Source organism: Onychomys torridus, chromosome 15 (genome assembly GCF_903995425.1).
Source record: "Onychomys torridus chromosome 15, mOncTor1.1, whole genome shotgun sequence".
In the NCBI taxonomy this organism is placed as follows: domain Eukaryota; kingdom Metazoa; phylum Chordata; class Mammalia; order Rodentia; family Cricetidae; genus Onychomys; species Onychomys torridus.
In genome coordinates, this window is record NC_050457.1 from 47,728,139 (window position 1) to 47,746,315 (window position 18,177).

At 40.1% G+C, this 18,177-nt stretch overlaps 1 protein-coding gene across 1 annotated transcript in view; it reads left to right on the top strand.

The window, feature by feature from the left end:
• Cplane1 (ciliogenesis and planar polarity effector 1) overlaps positions 1 to 18,177 on the top strand; it is a 96,661-nt gene that overhangs the window by 66,378 nt on the left and 12,106 nt on the right. The window contains 10 exon segments of the mRNA XM_036207494.1: positions 583 to 687; positions 2,694 to 2,765; positions 4,023 to 4,132; positions 4,430 to 4,625; positions 4,808 to 4,957; positions 9,119 to 9,372; positions 11,045 to 11,132; positions 12,936 to 13,100; positions 14,943 to 14,973; positions 16,615 to 16,746. Of these exon segments, the coding sequence (XP_036063387.1) occupies positions 583 to 687; positions 2,694 to 2,765; positions 4,023 to 4,132; positions 4,430 to 4,625; positions 4,808 to 4,957; positions 9,119 to 9,372; positions 11,045 to 11,132; positions 12,936 to 13,100; positions 14,943 to 14,973; positions 16,615 to 16,746 (1,303 nt within the window).

The following is an 18,177-nucleotide window of genomic DNA, read 5'->3' on the forward strand; positions in this document are numbered from 1 at the left end:
TCCTAGGCGTCTCCCTATAAAATCTCACTCTAACTCAGACTGCCATAATATATTTAGGACTTTGATTCTGCTCCTGCAGAGCTTCTCTGCTTGGGGAAAGACCACTTGTATCTCATGAAATCAGAATTCGTTGTCTTTCCTCTCCAAACTGTTTTTTCCTTTCTATGTTCTCTATCTCCATTTATATTAATATCAACCAGAAAACAACCCCCCAATTCTGCCTTTTTCTTTGCCTTCTTACCCAGTTTCTCGTCCCAGCCTTTCTTACCTCCTTTGTTACACTGTTACAGAAGCCTTGTCTGATGGTCTTCAGTTTTATTCAGGCAACGCTACTTTCCACAGGAGCAGTCTGATCACATTGCTTCCACTGGACCTTCATTAGCTAGAGGAGAAGGCTCTAGGTTTCTGGGCCTGTTGTACAATGTCCTCTATTTGATTCACTGTGTCTTTAAGATGTAGTTTATACAGCACCTCCTGTAGAAAATGCATTCTGATAACATCCCAACACACCCCTTTAGTTACTGTACTTCCAGTAACATGTGGCTTCTCAGTGATTGTTTTCCATGTTTTGTTGTATTTAAGAAATGTTAGAAAATGATGTTAATACTTCAGCTGGACTGCATTTCATGGCCTCTGTACGAAAGAAAGCCGTGGGAAGTCAGGATGCAAGTACAAACACAGACCCAGGTAAATACTTTAAAAGTTAAAAAGTTCATATACAGCTGGAGGCATAGCTCAGTGGTTAAGAGCACTTGCTGTCTTCCAGAGCACCGAGTTCACTTTCTAGCATCCATATTGGGTAGTTCACAAGTGACTGATTCCAGCAGCAGGGGATCTGATGCAGTCTTCTGGCCTCTGTGGGTATCTGTACTTAGGCAGCATATATACTAACACATACACACAATTAAAAAGTAACGTCTTTTAAAACTTTGATAAGGTATTTGTACTCCCTCCTTCCTCCTTTCCTTCCTTCCTCCCTTCCTCCCCTCCTCCCCTCCCTCCCTCCCTCCCTTCCCCCCTCTCTTTCTCCCTTTTTTGGGTTTTTGACACAGGGTTTCTCTCTGTAGCCCAGCCATACTTTTTCTTTAAGACAGTGTTTTAAAAGGAATTTTAAATTATGTGCTATTAGTTACTTATCCCAAGTTATTCTCCTTAACTTCCTAGGAAAAATTACAAATAGCATTTATGATAACCTGAAATACATTTATGATAAACTGAATGTATAATTTAAGTAAAACATCAAATAGAGATTTCCACTGCTAATGTGTTAAAGATCTCAAGTGAGCCCAAAGAATGTTTTGAATTAGACTCCCTAGCCATGAGCTTCCTTCACTGAAAATGCAGCCCTAGAGTGTGAGGCTTGAGGTTCTGGCTGATGAAGCTGGCTGGGAAGAAGACCAGATTGTGGTTAGTCTGAGGGGGTGAGTGACTGTCCATGAGCAGAAGTGTACGGGACTGTCCCAGGATTCTCCTCCAATTTTGTCTTCTTCTAAATGCTTAGGGACTCATTGGTATAGCAAGCAAGCAGTGACAAGTATGAAATTATACATTCACAAAACCAGGTACAGAGCATAGTAAAAGTGTCCTTTCAGACTATCTGAACTCGTGGGCCCTGGGTATTCCCATATTTCTCACTTTTCCATGAGAATTTAACTGTCATGTCCCAATGTTGGTTGTTTCCTGTTACCTTTAGACACTCTCATAATGTATCTTCTTACATGCAATTTCTTTATACTGTATTGACATCACAGTATGTTTGCAGCAGTGTTGAAGGTGATGCATATGTATATTCCATATTATTGTATAGTTCATGCATACTAATAAATGATAATTAAGTGGTGTTTAAAATACTTGATATTATGTAATAATCCTTAATATGTTGTTACTTGTTTAAGTCTGAGAAAATTGGATGGCATGGAACACCTTTTTTTTTGTCATAAAATAATGTTGTAGTCACCTCATATCTGAAAATGACCAACCAGCCTATTTTCAGGAAGGCATTGGGTTTGTGTCCGCTTCATTTTCTTTGATTTCTACTTACATTAAACATTCCCTTCTATTGCCAAGAGTATTCTGTGAGCATATTCCTTTGGTGGTTGCACCATAAAATATTTAACCAGCTTCTGATTGTTGAGTGCATTGATGTGTTAGACAGTTTTTAGAGTTGTTTTCTTTCTTCTCTGTTCTTCTCTTTGAGTTGAGGGGTGTTGAGCCAGGATCTCATTATGTGGCCATGGCTGGCCCATAACCGGCTATGTAGATCTAGATGACCTTGTACTAACAGAGATCCTCCTGCCTCTGCCTCCCGAGTGCTGTAATTAAAGGCATGCACCACCACTCCTGACCTTTCTTTGCTTTTTTAAGGATTAGGATCTTAGCTGGCTTGGTAGTTCATGCTTTTAAACCCAGAGCTCAGGAGGTAGAGGCAAGGGATCTCTGAATTTGAGGCCAGCCTGATCACTATAATAAGTTCCAGGTCAGCTAGGGCTATGTAGTAAGACCATGTCTCAAAGTTAAATAAAATAAAGTAAAATCTACAGTCATATTTAAAAATTAAATTAAGCTGGCAATCTATTTTCCCACCACCTTTTACATACACTAATTATTTGTATTTATATATTTAATTTCCGTGTGTTTGTGAAATAATTTTTCTATTTTTTCTTTTTCCCTCATATATCCGAATTTACGCCAAGATAAGGAAGGTACTTCCCAAGAAGTTGATTCTGAAAGTGGTAAAAATCAACAAGTCATTTCTGCGACCTCAGGTGTGAATTCTTTGTTTTCTGAGATTAAGTTTGACTTATTAAAGTTATGTCAGCATAATGTGAAAGCCAGTCACTTTCTCCCTTAGAAAACAATTTAACCAAGCAAGTGGCTTATAGAGATAGGATGACAACATAAACGTTTTTATTTTTTCTCAGATTTTAAAGTTAACCTGTGATTTAAGTTCATGCTTCATTAGCAGTTTTTCAGTAAAGTCAATATGACATGAATTGTATTTTACATATGAATTTTAAAGTAGTATTTTATTAAAAACAAAGTGCTAGGGCTGGAGCGATGGCTCAAAGGTTAAGAGCACTGCTTTCTTCTTCCAGAGGTCCTGAGTTCAATTCCCAGCAACCACATGGTGGCTCACAACCATCTGTAATAAGGTCTGCTGCCCTCTTCTGATCTGCGGGTGTACATGCACACAGAACGCTGTATACATAATAAATAAATAAATAAATCTTTAAAAAAAAAAACAACAACAAAGTGCTAGAAAAGTAGATTTGAGTCCTAGAACAAAAGCAGAGTTTCGCTGTCTGCTTAGCTCTATAGTGGAAAGCCTTTTTATTTACTATTGAATAAAAGGCAAGTAACTGGTGAAATTCAGATGTCCAAACATCTTATTTATTTATTTTTATCTTTAAGAAATGATTTATTTATTCCTATTTTATGGGCATTGGTGTTTTGTCTTCATGTATGTCTGTGTGAGGCTGTCAGATCCCCTGGAAATGGAGTTACAGACGGTTGTGAACTGCAATGTGGGTGCTGGGGATTGAATCCTCTGGAAGAACAGCCAGGGCTAACTGCTGAACCTTCTCTCCAGCCCCCAACATTTTAAGCTGTAGAAGTTAGCAGTGAGCCCTGTGGTTATCCTAAATCCATTATTAAGAGTATGAATTATATCCCAGTGAAACTTAATTAACTATTGAAAGTTTTTAAAATGTAGCTAGTATGTTTGTTTTTCTTAAGTAAAATAATTTAATATATTTAAAATAGAAATAGGAAATTATAATATTTTTTATAAATTTAGATACCTTATTGTCCATGTATGTTATTAATAATGGTAGTCTTTTGTCTTTGATTATAAATTTCCTTATAGAAAAATCACCCTTAGACTAGAATTGGTTTAATTTTATTTAATATATTTATACCTAGGAAGCTTCTATACACATTCTATATTGTTTTGTTACAGACTTGTTCTTAGAAAATTAATGATTACAGACATGCTTAACATTTCTGATTTTCTTAATTTCCAGGCCATGAACCTTTGAATGTCCCTCAGCTCCTGATTCCAGATATATATCTAAATGTCAAACTTCCCACTGGAATATCAGAGAAATCTTTGTCTCCTTCCCCACCTCATTTGGTAATAGCCTTGGTTTGTCCATTGAATTTTAATAATAACCTGTGTCAAACTTATGGTCATCCATACAGTACCCCATTTTATGGATGAAAAACGTGCATGGCTTTGTAAGAAAGGACACAAGTTACTTAAGTATTATGCCCTATAGCGCTGTAAACTAGAAAGCTCTGACATATCACTGCTTTCTCCAAGTTAGGCATGCAGATGCTTGCTTGATGGTAATAAGGATAATGAATTAACACACCACCCCTTTTGTAGTCATCTAAAATTTAAAAAATGATTACTATGTGTTTAACTCAGGCTAGACACATTTACATAGATGTGATTGACATTGAAGCGGATGATCTGTTGGAGTTACCTGCTAATGAAGAGCCTTCAGATAATAATGTTATCAAGCCACAGAGCCATACCCCAGAAGTCCCGTCGTCTGCAGAGTTGCACTGTATGGCAGCTTCAGTTGTTAATGCTGTTCCCCCTCATACTTTTGAGGGTCAAGGTAATATTTTTCCCCCATTGAAACAAATTAAACACACTAAGATGTATTTAGCACTGTTATCCTTACCCACAATGTCCTAGATACATGCTTATGTTGACATTTAGAAATGTTCTGTTAACCTCTCAGTTGCCTGGCTTGGACATTTACAATCAGTGTTTATATGTCTTTTATGTTCTTGATAGAATCTGCAAGTTCTACTCTGGGTTTAATTTCTGAGCCTGCAAAAATGACTCAATCCTGTCTGGATGAAAAAAGCTGTAGAGCAAGTGTTATGGAAGTGAAGGAGCCTGGGATTCCCTCAGTGATGCCACCAGACAGGCAACAGGAAAGAGGTAAATAGCCAGGATGTACTGCATGGCCTGCCCTCCCTAGATTCCTGTTTTGTAAGGAAGAAGTATTGCTACTTGACCATTCCAAAAGCACTTGAAAAAGAGATGGGTGAGGGATATAAGTGAAGTACAGCCATGGCTCCAAGCCCAGGAAGACGTCAGGTCTACTTGTGCATGTTTTTCCCCAGCTAATAAGGCTGAAAACAAACATTGCCTCAGAGTCCTGTAGTATTGCGATGTTTAAAAGGAATTCTCTCTCATCTTTGAAAAGAAGGAAAATTCAGGGCCAGTAAAAGCACTTTTGCTCTTAAGCCTGATAACCCAAGTTCAATCCCAGATCCCATGATAGGCAGAGAGAACCGGCTCCCTAAAATTATCCTCTGACCTCCACACACATATGGTGGCACACACTCTCTCTGCCCTACCCATCACATACACACACACACACACACACACACACACACACACACACACACAAATGATAAAATGTGTGTGTAGGAAATTCTGTAATAGCACATAATAAATACATGGACATGGTAGCCAACTAGTAACTCAGGATTTTTGTTTATTTGTTTTATTTTTGAGATGATGATTATATAATTTTTCTTCCTGTCCCTTTTTCTCCTTCCAAATACTCCCATATACCTTCTTTGCTTTCTTTCAAATTTATGACCTCTTTTTAAATTAATTGTTCATGTCTGTGTGTATATGTTTAAGCATATATATTCGAAAACACAATCTGTCCCTTCCCTTACATGGCAAGGCCATTCTGGGTTTCTACTGTATTTTCTCCTTTAAATCTATGTGCATCAGGTCTTTCCTGAGGGCGATTAAAAGCATTGCAGGCTGTAGAGAGCCCATCGGCTGAATCACTTTATTTATGGCTCTCAGATCTGTCAGCATTTTCTATTTTCCAGATTTCTTTTTAATAACAAATACGGGAGAATTCCATAGGCTGGTTGATTCTTCAATATGTTGAGCATTTAGCTCCTGGACCAGCTGTTCTAAGGCCCGTAGTTTCTCTGATGTCATAGGCCACTGTCCAACCCAGGCAGGTTTGTAAGTAAAACATTTTAAGGGCAGGGCTATTGGTACTTCTGATAGTTCAACAGCTGTTGTGTTCTGTTTTTGTACAGCCTGAATGGTCTGTATATAGTGTCTTATAATATTATTTCGGGAAACATGAATTGTTTTATGGTTTGTTTCTGAGATTGGAGGAATGTTAATCTGGGTACTCCATTGCTGTAACAGATCACAACCCCATAGATTCACAGCTACATTAGCCACATATGTCCTCAACCTTCCCCTTTGTCCTTCTGGCCCTATGCATTCAACACATTTTGTGCTTTGTTTTACTTGAGATAGGATTCCAATCTCTAGGATCTGAGAATCTACCTCCTGAAGAGGCCAATTCAGATGCCATGATTCTGGTGTAATTATTGTCACATCCACTCCTGTGTCCAATAAACCTTCAATTGTAATGTTGTTTATTAGTACCCTTATCTTTGGTCACTTATGGAAGTATGCCAAAGTATTCATTTTATGTTTTTTCTTGGTTTTTTTTTTTTTTGTTTGGTTTTTTTTTTGTTTGTTTGTTTGTTTGTTTGTTTTTTGAGACAGGGTTTCTCTGTGTAGCTTTGCACCTTTCCTGGAACTCACTTTATAGACCAGGCTGACCTCGAACTCACAAAGATCCGCCTGCCTGCCTCCCAAGTGCTGGGATTAAAGGCGTGTGCCACCACCGCCTGGCCTTTCTTGGAATTTTTTATTCATCTTTCAAAGCTATTCTATCATCCAGAACAGTATGGCTTTATACATTAGACATTGGACCCTCTAACTGTTCTGTGGAGGCATTTACTCCACAGTGACTGGTAATGAATGGACCATGTTTGACTTGGGGGGCCTACGAGAGGCCCTCCAAGGCATTTCCCAATGGTAAAGGGTCACCTTACTTGTCTCTTGTTTGACCTGCATTCATTGGTCCAATGTTGGCTTTTGTCACATCTTCTACATAGTCCAGAAGGTTAGGGGCTTCTGTTTGGGTTATTCCTAGAAAAAACATTGTTTCTAGGAGTGCCCTATACAGTTCCTTCTTATGGCCTGGTTTACCACAATTAAATGTAGGCACTTAGATGTCTCTTCAGGCCTTTGGGAATCACCTCTCCTACCCAAGCCTTATCACTATAGTTATGAGTCAATATTGACTGTGTGTTGGATTCATTCTTCTATGGGTACTGATCTGACCTTTAAAGGCACAATTATCATTTTGCATTCTAAATTAGCATTTTTCAAAAGCCTAAGATTGAGCTAGTACTTGTCTAGCTTCTTGGTCTGATACCACTCTATTTACAGCTTTAGTCCATCTTTGCAGAAAGTCAGTAAAGGGTTCTTTTGAGTAAATGGCTCAATTCTTATTCCTGATCGATGAATCTTATACCAAGAATTTAAGGCTGCCATACAGCATATGGACAAGGTGTGTTCATCAAAGGCAGCCTGCTTATTTATGTCACTTCAGGCTGCTGAGAAACAGTATCAATAGTCAGATAATAAATATGAGCTAAGCTTAAACGGGTGTGAGACAATATCAACACGGACACCATCTTCTCCTGGGAAGGCTCACCAGGACCAGAAACTATCAAACAACTCATGTTTCAGAGCACTTCCTTGCATAACTTGACCTCCATAAAACTTCTGTGAGCTAAGTACAGAGGGCAGAATCATCTGTTTTTGGTGGATTTCTCATTCTGTAACCATTTAGGGACCCATACTAGGAGTGGAAAAGTAATTGCAGGTTGTCAGCCTATGGGCAGTGACTGTGGAGAAGGGAAGACAGATGAGTAAAAGGGATTATTAGACTACGTCCTGTGATGATGACTGAGCAACACAGCATCTAATCTTCTGGAGAGGACAGGCCGTTTTAAGGAGCAATAATACCAACAGTGATTGTTAAAGGGGGTGTAAACGGGAGTTTCCTGTCCCCACCACCAAGGCCCAAATAACCAACTCAGAAGCTGAATATGAATTATAAATAGTTGGCCGATAGTTCAGGCTCTTTACTAACTAGCTCTTACAGCTTAAATTAACCCATTCCTGTTCATCTATGTATCACTATGTAACTCGTGACTTTACTTGTCCTCTAGCATGGCCTGCTTCCTTGGGTAGTTGTCTGGCATCTCTCCTGACTCTGCCCTCCCTCTTCCCATCATCCTCAGCTTGGCTTTCCCGCCTAGCTTCCTGCCCAGCTACTGGCCTGTTGTCAGCTTTTTGTTAACCAGTGAGAGTGATGTATAGTCATAGTCTAGAAAAGGATGGCTCCTCAGCAAGGGGAGAACGTACACTCAGACAGAATGGCCACAGCAGTGCAGTTTTGTGGCACCTACTGGGTTTGGGAAGTTCAGATTTGTTGAAGGCAGTAGCAAGAGCTGAAGTTTTGGAGGTGGAGGGAAGACTGCCGTTGTTAGACATACCGAGACATTTAGGCCTTTAAGGTGAAGGCATTAGAGGCACACGGAGAGGTTTTGGGGAAAAAAGTAACTATCAAATTTGTGTTTCTAATTCATCCTATTAGGCATTGTGGATGATAGACTACACAGGAGAGAAGTCGGGTTTTATTTGAGGTCTGTATTCTGAAACACCAATGACGCAGATGGGAATGGAGACATGGAGGAGGCTGAATCACCAGTACTTGATGTTACTTTGGAATATGAAGGATAGCAACCTTTGCTTACTCTCAGGCCTCTGGCTTGGGAAACATGGTGAATAGTAGAGCTGTTCCCTGAGCTGGGGACCAGGAAAGAGGCAGCCAGCTAGGAGAGAAGCAATGTGTTGGTCTTCCGATGTTTTCTGCTTGGAGTCCATAGTAGGCAACACTGAATCTAGCTTTTACTGTGTAGTGAAGTTGCTTTTTGATTTGCAGTAGCAGTTTGTAAGAAGGGATAAAGGTGACATTCAAATTGCTATGTGTGTAGAGCTTTGTGTACTACATTGTTCAGATTTAATTTACAACAGAGATGAATTTCAGCAGTCTAGAAACTGAAATGAATTTGTAAGTTTCTTAACTAATAGATTTGGAAACTAATGGCATATTGGCTTAAAATGAAATTGTCCTTATTTACTTTTCCCTTAAGTAAAATCAATGCTGATTTTTCTCTGGTTAATGTTTAGATCTGCTAGAACCAAACTTCCAGGTCAAGGAACAGAGCACAAAATTGGACTCTGGAGAACAATCTCTGCTTTGGACCCTGCTTCAGGATGTCTCTGCTGCTCGCCCCACTCCGAGGCCTGCTGCTGGAAAGTTAGAACGTCTTACTGCCAAACTGCAGGAGATGGATGAACAGCTGCTAACCGTGCAGACCATTGCAGAGAACATAGAGCAGGACTTCCCTGCACCAGAAGTGCTGAATCTACACTGGGAAAAGGTATCTATTCTTATTTTCTAGTGCTTTGGGGTGTGTGTGTGTGTGTGTGTGTGTGTGTGTGTGTGTGTGTGTGTGTACATATGTGTGCAGCCTGTGGTGATGGCTGCAAGTCATTGAATATATAGTATGGTTAATATATAATTTTAGATATTTGACTTTATTAAATAATGGGGGAATTTAAGCTAGAATTTTTTAAAACTTGGCTTTTTGACAGGCTACATTAGCATTTCTCAACCTGTGGGTCGTGACCTTTCAGGATCAAACGACCCTTTCACAGAGTTCTCCTGAGACCATTGGAAAACACAGTTATTTACATTATGATTCATAACAGTAGCAAAATTACAGTTAGGAAGTAGCAATGAAAATCATGTTATGGTTGGGGACAGCACAGCACGAAGAACTGTATTAAAGGTGTCAGCATTAGGAAGGTTGAGAAGAAGCACCAAGCTTGGTAATTCCTTGTTTTTCCCTCTTCTGTGGTTCTGGCGTCCTTCACAAACTAGGCAAATGCTCTCCCAGTGAGCTCCTGGCTCCAGGTAAATCTCTGTCTTCCCATCTCACTAGGTGCCCATAGCACAACCCAAGTAATAACAATCAGTCATTGTTTCCCTAACCTTGTCAAAGGACGCTCAGATCACCCCCAGCGGTGACCGGCTGCCGAGCTTATAAGTAGGGAGCCCATGCTCCCTGCAGGGAAAGAAAGGTGTGAGCTACTAACCAGAATGTGAGTTGAAAACACTGTGTTCATTTCATTCTCCTCCCAAAGATTTTTCTTTTCTTTTTTCTCTTGTTGTTTTGTTTTTCAAGACAGGGTTTCTTGCATAGTCCTGGTTGTCCTGGAACTTGTGTTGTAGACAGGACTGGCATTGAACTCAGAGATCTGCATGCCTCTGCCTCCTGCGTGCTGGGATTAAATGCGTGCATCACCACCTCCCAGTTTATGTGGTAGTCATTTTATGGTTTTGGTTTTTTTTTAACTACAGCTTGGATATGGCCAAATGAATCTTGAGCATTGGAAGTCCTTGATGGCCTTTTCTTCAAAGACCCTCTTTTGAAATTGTCTTCTGAACTAGTAGTAAAAGCATATTTAAATCCAGACACATATATGTGTATATGCACACACATGTTTTACATATATATATTCTTAAGTAAGCTTACAAAATGTTTCCCTAGGACTTTTTCAAATATCCATAGTGTCATCTTCTGTTCCTCATTCCCCACATGTATTACATCTCTAGTTTACAACACTTTGATTTGCCAAGTTTAACAAACCAGTTTGCAGACCTAGAGAGACAGAGGACTTTCAGGACACCGTGAACAAGTACTAACTTGGAAGCTTAAGAGCTTGAGTTGAAATTTATGACCTGTCACTGTGGAAATCGCTCGGGGCCGTGTTCCTCCTCTGGATGCAGGAGACTGCCATGATGGAAGCTAACTTTCTCCCCCATGCCAGACCATGTGAAGTCATTCCTAACCCTTGCTGCAGATAGTACAAACTTCCTCTTCACGATCCCTGACAATTAGTAAATCAGTAGTAGATTTTATCCTGTTTCTCTCATTTTGTTGTAGTATTTTAAACGCTTGTGATATACATAAAATTATGATATTTGGACATTATCAAAAGATATGACGTTTACAGCAGCGGTTTTGCTGTGTTTGTTCTCTTCTATAGACTGGACTTGTGGATCACGTCGAATTGTCTGCTGGCCCTGCAGTTGAAAAACCGTTAGCTTCAAAAGCCACTGGCATTTCTGAAGAAGGTTTGTGTTGGTTACCTGGGCTGGTATTGAGGCCTGGCTTCAAAGAAGCACTGGAAATACTTCGTTTAGTGTGAGCCCAAGCCATTGCTCCCATCCCATCCCCAATCCTTTATTTTTTATTTTTATGTTATGTTATATGGGTATGTTCCTACATGTACATGTATGTACCACATGTGTGCATCCTGTATCTGTTTCTTCAGTTTCCACCCCCCACTCTCTCCATTATTAGTTCTTTCCAAGTCTGTGAGTGATACATTACCCTTGTCTTTGAAAACAGCTTAGCGTTACTGTGATGTTTAGGTCATGGTGTATAGCTGACTGCAGAACTCTCAGGCGTTCTCTAATTCTAGTGTTTCCCTTGTCATCTGAGAGGCATTATCCCAGTGTTTGTTGAGCGTACACTGCCTATGTGCCGTTAGTCTAATTGCCATCTTAATAGCTCTGGTTGCTTTTTTTTTTTTTATAAACGTGACTTTTTTAAAATTTTTTTTCTTTTTTTAAAGATTTATTTATTTATTATGTATACAGTGAGTGTTTAGTCTGCAGGCCAGAAGAGGGCACCAGATCTCTTATTGTAGATGGTTGTGAGCCACCATGTGGTTGCTGGGAATCGAACTCAGGACCTCTGGAAGAACAGCCAGTGCTCTTAACCTCTGAGCCATCTCTCCAGCCCTCTGGTTGCTTTAAAATTTACTTTTTACTCATTTTTCTTTTTTGATACAATGTCTAGGTGTGAATTTCTATCTTACACTAAGTAGATTGATTCTCCAGTTCAAAGGGTTAACGTTGGGAAGTTTGAGTTGGGTCCATCACCCTTTTTTCTCCCTCTGTTCTAAAAATGCCTCTTAAGTTTGTTTGGACTTTGTTAATTTAATATTTTAAACTTACACTTTTGGGGCTGGAGAGATGGCTCAGCCGTTAAAGGCTAGGTTCACAACCAAAAATAACTTACACGTTTGTTTATTTGCTTTGGGGTAGGGGGTGGGGTGCATGCCTGTAAGTCACAGGACAACTTGAGAGAGCTGGTTCTCTCCTCCTCCTTTGTAAGTCCTGTAGGTCAGACTAAGGTGGTCAGGTTTGGCAGCAAAAATATTATCTGCTGCACCATCTCTCCAGTCCTGGTTGTATGTGTGTGTGTGTGTGTGTGTGTGTAATGTTTCATGATTTCTTCATCTTTAGGGCTCAGGGGTGTATTCACTAGGGGTGTATTCACTAGGGGTGTATTCACTAGGGGTGTATTCACTAGGGGTGTATTCACTAGGGGTGTATTCACTAGGGGTGTATTCACTAGGGGTGTATTCACTAGTATTCCTTTAAATCTGTCTTCTAAAACCTGCTTCCTGTCATTTCTTGTTGCATCTACTTACTCACTTTTATTCTAGTTTTGAGGACTATTTTCAATATCTAAAACTGTTTTCAAATCTGACTGTTCCTGTTATGGTTTCCTGTCTTTTCTTTCACTGTACTATAGAAAGCTTTCAGAATGGACTGTGGGCATCTCATGTGAGTGTGTCATGTGGAATGGACTGTAGGCATCTCATGTGAGTGTGTCATGTGGAATGACTGTGGGCATCTCATGTGAGTGTGTCACGTGGAATGACTGGGCATCTCATGTGTGTGTGTCATGTGGAATGGACTGTGGGCATCTCATGTGAGTGTGTCATGTGGAATGACTATGGGCATCTCATGTGAGTGTGTCATGTGGAATGGACTGTGGGCATCTCATGTGAGTGTGTCACGTGGAAGCTGTTGCTACACTTTCCCTCCGTGTTTTCTCTTAATTGTATGTATGCCTTGGATTAGTGTCTTTCCAGACTCGTGAGGATGTGGAAGATCAAAACGATACAGAGAAAACTTCAGAGACAGACTTTTCAGTAACAGAAAATCATCCTAGCCAGAAAACCTACGTATGCCCTTCTGCGGGGTCAGCCGTCTGCTCTTCCGTGGACTGGAGTATCACTTCTCCTGGTACTGCTCCTCACTCCTTAAGTTCACATGCTCTTGTGTGGATTAGTGTTACTGATACCTGGGAGGGTACAGCTGTGAAGGTGTGTGAAGTAATAGCCTTCAAGCACGTATTACAGCTCTATAACATTTTAGCATTAATCTATAGTAATTAGAATTATATTTGATAATAATTCACAATGCTAATTATTAGAATTTTACATTTTAATCTGTAACATACTATTGGTTCTCTGTTGAGCCTCTGCCGTGTACATTGCTGTATTTCATGCATGGGCCATTTTTTGTGCCTTTCTTGGAACTCACTCTGGCCATTTTTAAGGTTGACTGAGGTAGAACTTCATTGTTCTTATTCTAGAGTTGAGACTGAGGTTTAGAAAGGATTTGTGTGGCTGTTTGATTTCATTTGGAGACGCGTTGTTATTACTGTTCTTGAGTCCTGAAGGGACATTTAGTCATGTGAACGATAGGCGCATTTCTTGTGTAACCCAGTTAACATGGATAAAATGAAATGTTTTCCTCTAGTATTTAATGTATGATTTGTATGATTGAAAAGAAATTCTATTTTTTTAAATAAGAATTTTGATGCTATAAGTAGGAATCTCCTTCCAGGCTGGCTTCTTGGAAAGGTACAGTGCCATTACCTCACTTTTGTAATCAGAATAGCTTGGAGTTTTCTCCTCTACAACTTCCATTTCTTTTAAAAAATGTTACTGGCAGCAGGGCGTTGGTGGCACACACCTGTAATCCCAGCACTTGGGAGGCAGAGGCAGGCGGATCTTTGTGAGTTCAAGGCCAGCCTGGTCTACAGAGCGAGAACCAGGAAAGGCACAAGCTACAGAGAGAAACTCTGTTTTGAAAAACAAAAATAAACAAACAAAAAAATGTTACTGGCAAATAATTGATTGACTGAGGTTATTGGGGTTGGGGATTTAGCTCAGTGGTAGCCCTGGGTTCCGTCCTCAGCTCTGGAAACAGCCATAGGCTTCCCAGAAACCCTGCTTGTGCAGGAAGATGCCAAGCAGAGTGTGACTGTTTCACATTGTGACTCACATACTGACTAACTTGGCTGAATTACCTCTGAAGGCATCCCAAAGGAAGAGTTCCAAAAATGGGATTAGAGTAACAACTTTAAAGTGTTCTTTATGGGGCTGGAGAGATATGGCTGAGCAGTTAAAAGCACTGGCTGTTCTTCCAGAGGACCTGGGTTCAATTCCCAGCACCCACATGGGAGCTCACAACTGTAACTCCAGTTCCAGGGGATTTGGAACCCTCACACAAACATGCATGCAGGCATTTCTAAATCTCTGATTGATAATGGAAGTTTAAAGAGAATTGACCGGCTGGGTGCACACCTTTAATCCCAGCACTCATGAGGCAGAGGCAGGCGGATCTCTGTGAGTTCGAGGCCAGCCTGGTCTGTAGAGTGAGATCCAGGACAACTATGGCTGTTACACAAAGAAACCCTGTCTCAAAAACCCAAAATAAAAAATAAAAAGGAATTGACCATAGGGCTGGGGCAATGGCTCAGCTGGTGTAGGGCTTGCTGTACAGGTATGCTAGTTTGGCGCTGTGCCATCCACTGGAGACATAGACGAGAGCGTCTCTGGGGCTTGCTTCTTCTCTGTAGTCCAATCAGCCAGCTTCAGTGTGAGACCTTGTCTCAGAAAGCAAGGTGGGGAGTAATAGAAGGCACTTGATGTCAACCTCTACACATGTACACACATAGGAACACACACAAAAATACTGACCTAAAATTTTTGAAATATTTTTTATTGACAGTTTTTCATGCAATATATTCTGATCATTGAACTAAATTTTTTCATTAACAATGTTTGTTTTTTTAAGGTATGAATATCAGCAATGAATTATTTGAAAGGTAAATCTTTTAAGAGTTCATGATTTTAAATTTGTGTGTTAATATGTGTTATGGAAATTTTACTGCTTCTATGAATGTGAACTTATATATTACACTTTTTTTTCAAGACAGAAGTTTTCTGTGTAGCCTTGGCTGTTCTGGAACTCACTCTGCAGACCAGGCTGGTCTTGACTTTACAGAGTTCTACATACCTCTGCCTTTCTAGTGCTGGGATTAAAGGCGTGTGCCAGCACTGCCTGGCTATATTACACTTTTTTAGTTTAAAGAAATCTTACAAATTTCCATTGCCAATGAGTATTTTAGGAAACTGGGGAGTGTTACATTGTGTGTGTGTGTGTGTGTGTGTGTGTGTGTGTGTGTGTGTGTGTGTGTATAATATGGTGTTTTAGAATTATGTCATTAGAACGTAATAGACTGTATTGGCTTCACTCTCTTACATTTTGTGTTAAGCTATAGCAGTTAAGAGCTATAGCTCCTTGTAGTGAAACATAGCCATACCATGTGCCTCTATATGAGCATAGCATTTCTATTGTGACATTCTTGCCAAAACACGGCATGATTTTGACCATGAGCAGAATGGAGGCATGCCAAACAATATTTTATAAACTGACCAGCTAAGATTTCTCAAAAGCCTCAAGGTCATGAAAAATACCAAGATAGAAACTGTTTTAGATCAGAGAAAACAGACAACTTAGTATACAAGTGGATTCTGGGCAGAAAATGGACACTAGGGAAATGTGAAATAGTCTATAAATTAGTTAGAAAGAGGTCAGTTCCCCAATTTTGATATAAGATGAAGATTTTTGTCAGATCACATTTGAGAAAGCCAAGTAAGGGTATGTTGGAGTTTTACTACTTAAAAAAAATTAAATTATAAGTGTTTTGCCTGCACGTGTATCTATGTACCATTTGTGTGCCAGGTGCCCAAAGAAGGCATCAGATCTGTGAAATTGGAGTTATAGATAGTTGTGAGCCACTGTGTGAATGCTGGGACTTGAACCCAGGTCCTCTAGAAAAGCAGCCAGTGCTCTTAACTGCTGAGGCATCTTTCCAACCCATTTTGTTTTGATATATGTCTGTGGGTATGTGCAAATACCCACTGAGGCAGAGGCATTGGATCCCTGGGAACTGCTGTTGTTACTGTGAGCCACTTGATATTTGGAGCAGTGAGCACCCTTAACCACTGACCCATCTCTCCATCCCATTTTGCTGCTTTCATAAAGTCTGGGACTATTTCAGATGAACTGTTAAAAATTTGTTTGCCTGGGCTTAGAGCTCATTTTCTGAGAGCATCTATGATGTCATTGATAACTAGCCTTTTCTGCTGAGTGATCCCAGAATTTAGAAATAGAAGACTAGGTGTCTCATTTATGTTCTAAAAAAAAGTGTTACTTGGGCTGGAGAGATGGCTCAGAGGTTAAGAGCACTGGCTGTTCTTCCAAAGGTCCCGAGTTCAATCCCCAGCAACCACATGGTGGCTCACAACCATCTCATAAGAGATCTGGTGCCCTCTTCTGGCATGTAGACAGAACACTGTATGTATAATAAATAAATAAATCTTTAAAAAAAAAAGTGTTACTCATTTCTTAATGTGATTAAGTCGTAGATACAAACTTATATTCCTGACATTTTATTTGCAAGTGTTTCGGAAGATCAGTTCCAGGTGACTGGATTGACTGATATTGCTGACATCATTGGTGATCTCCTAACTAAGAGTGGAGTTTCCAGTAAAGAGCTTGGCTTAACAGAAAAGCAAGCTAGAAACATATCCAGGTAATCACTGAAAGTATGTGCATGCTTGGCATGGGACCTTGTGTGTGTCTGAGACAAGATGTCAGGGCCTTGCTGGTACGAAGTACACACTCTACCATTGAATTACATCCAGGCTCGGAAGAATCTAATCCACTTAAAATAATGGAGGTGCAAGAATATTTAGAATATGCCAGATTTGAAGCTTAGAATAGATGCTTATATGATATGTGTGCATCACTCTACATCTTCTCTAACAGCATACTCACTGTTGTAGTTAACTTGGTGCTTCTGTGTCCTGGGAGCTTCCCCTGGACTCACTGTGGCAAACATATAATGAGTTCTGTTTCCTAACAGAAGGCATTAATGATAACTCATGGAACTTCATCCTAACTGCTAACCCTTAGAAGTATAATAGCACTTCTGTGGAACATTGAAGTGTATTTTCTTCTCAGTCTTTTGTACATGGAATCAAGACTGACTGTCCCATTCGTGTTTCCCTTAACTATATATATACCTAGGCTTGGTTATATAAAATAGGCAAGCCTGTCAGGCATGGTGGCATATAATACCAGGGAGGTGGAGACAGGAGGATGTCAAGTTTGAGGCCAGTCTGGGCTACAGAGAGAGACTATCACAAAGTAGAATTTAACTGAATTTCCTAGTTCAATCAGGTTCCACTACTAACTTATTAAAAATGTAATGTATTATAATCAAACTCAAAAAGGTGGTTCCAGAAAACAGAGCACAGAAGAGACTTTAAATTTTTACAGTGATGTGTATGGATGTGTGTCAGGGCTAGGGCATGTGCACATGTGCATGCAGGTGCCCAAGGAGGCCAGAGCCTTCAGGTCCTCCTGGAACTATAGTTACAGGTGGTTGTGAGCCACTCAGCCTGGGTGCTCCAAGCCAAACTTGGGTCCTCTGCATGCACAGTATGTGCTCTTAAACTCGGAGCCATTTCTCCAGCCCCTGTGGGGTGGTTTGAAAAAAATGAGCCCCAAAGGGATGGCACTGTTAGGAGGTGTGGCCTTGTTGGAGTAAGTGTGTCACTCTGGGGGTGGGCTATGAGGTCTCCTATGCTCAAGCTACCCCCAGTGTCACAGTCCACTTCCTGTTGCCTTCTGATCAAGATGTAGCCATCACTGTGTCTGCCTGCTCACTGCCATGCTCCCCACCGTGATGACAATGGACTGAACCTCTCAACTGTAAGCCAGCCACCCCAGTCAAGTGTTTTCCTTGTAAGAGTTGCTGTGGTCATGGTGTCTCTTCACAGCAATAGAAACCCTAACTAAGACACTTACAAAGACTTACTCAGTAGAGTTTTTATATATGTGTATGTATATGTATATATGTGTTATATATTATATATATATATATATATATATATATATATATATATATATGTGATATATGTGTGTATATATATAAACCCTCTTTTAAGAGAATAAACAC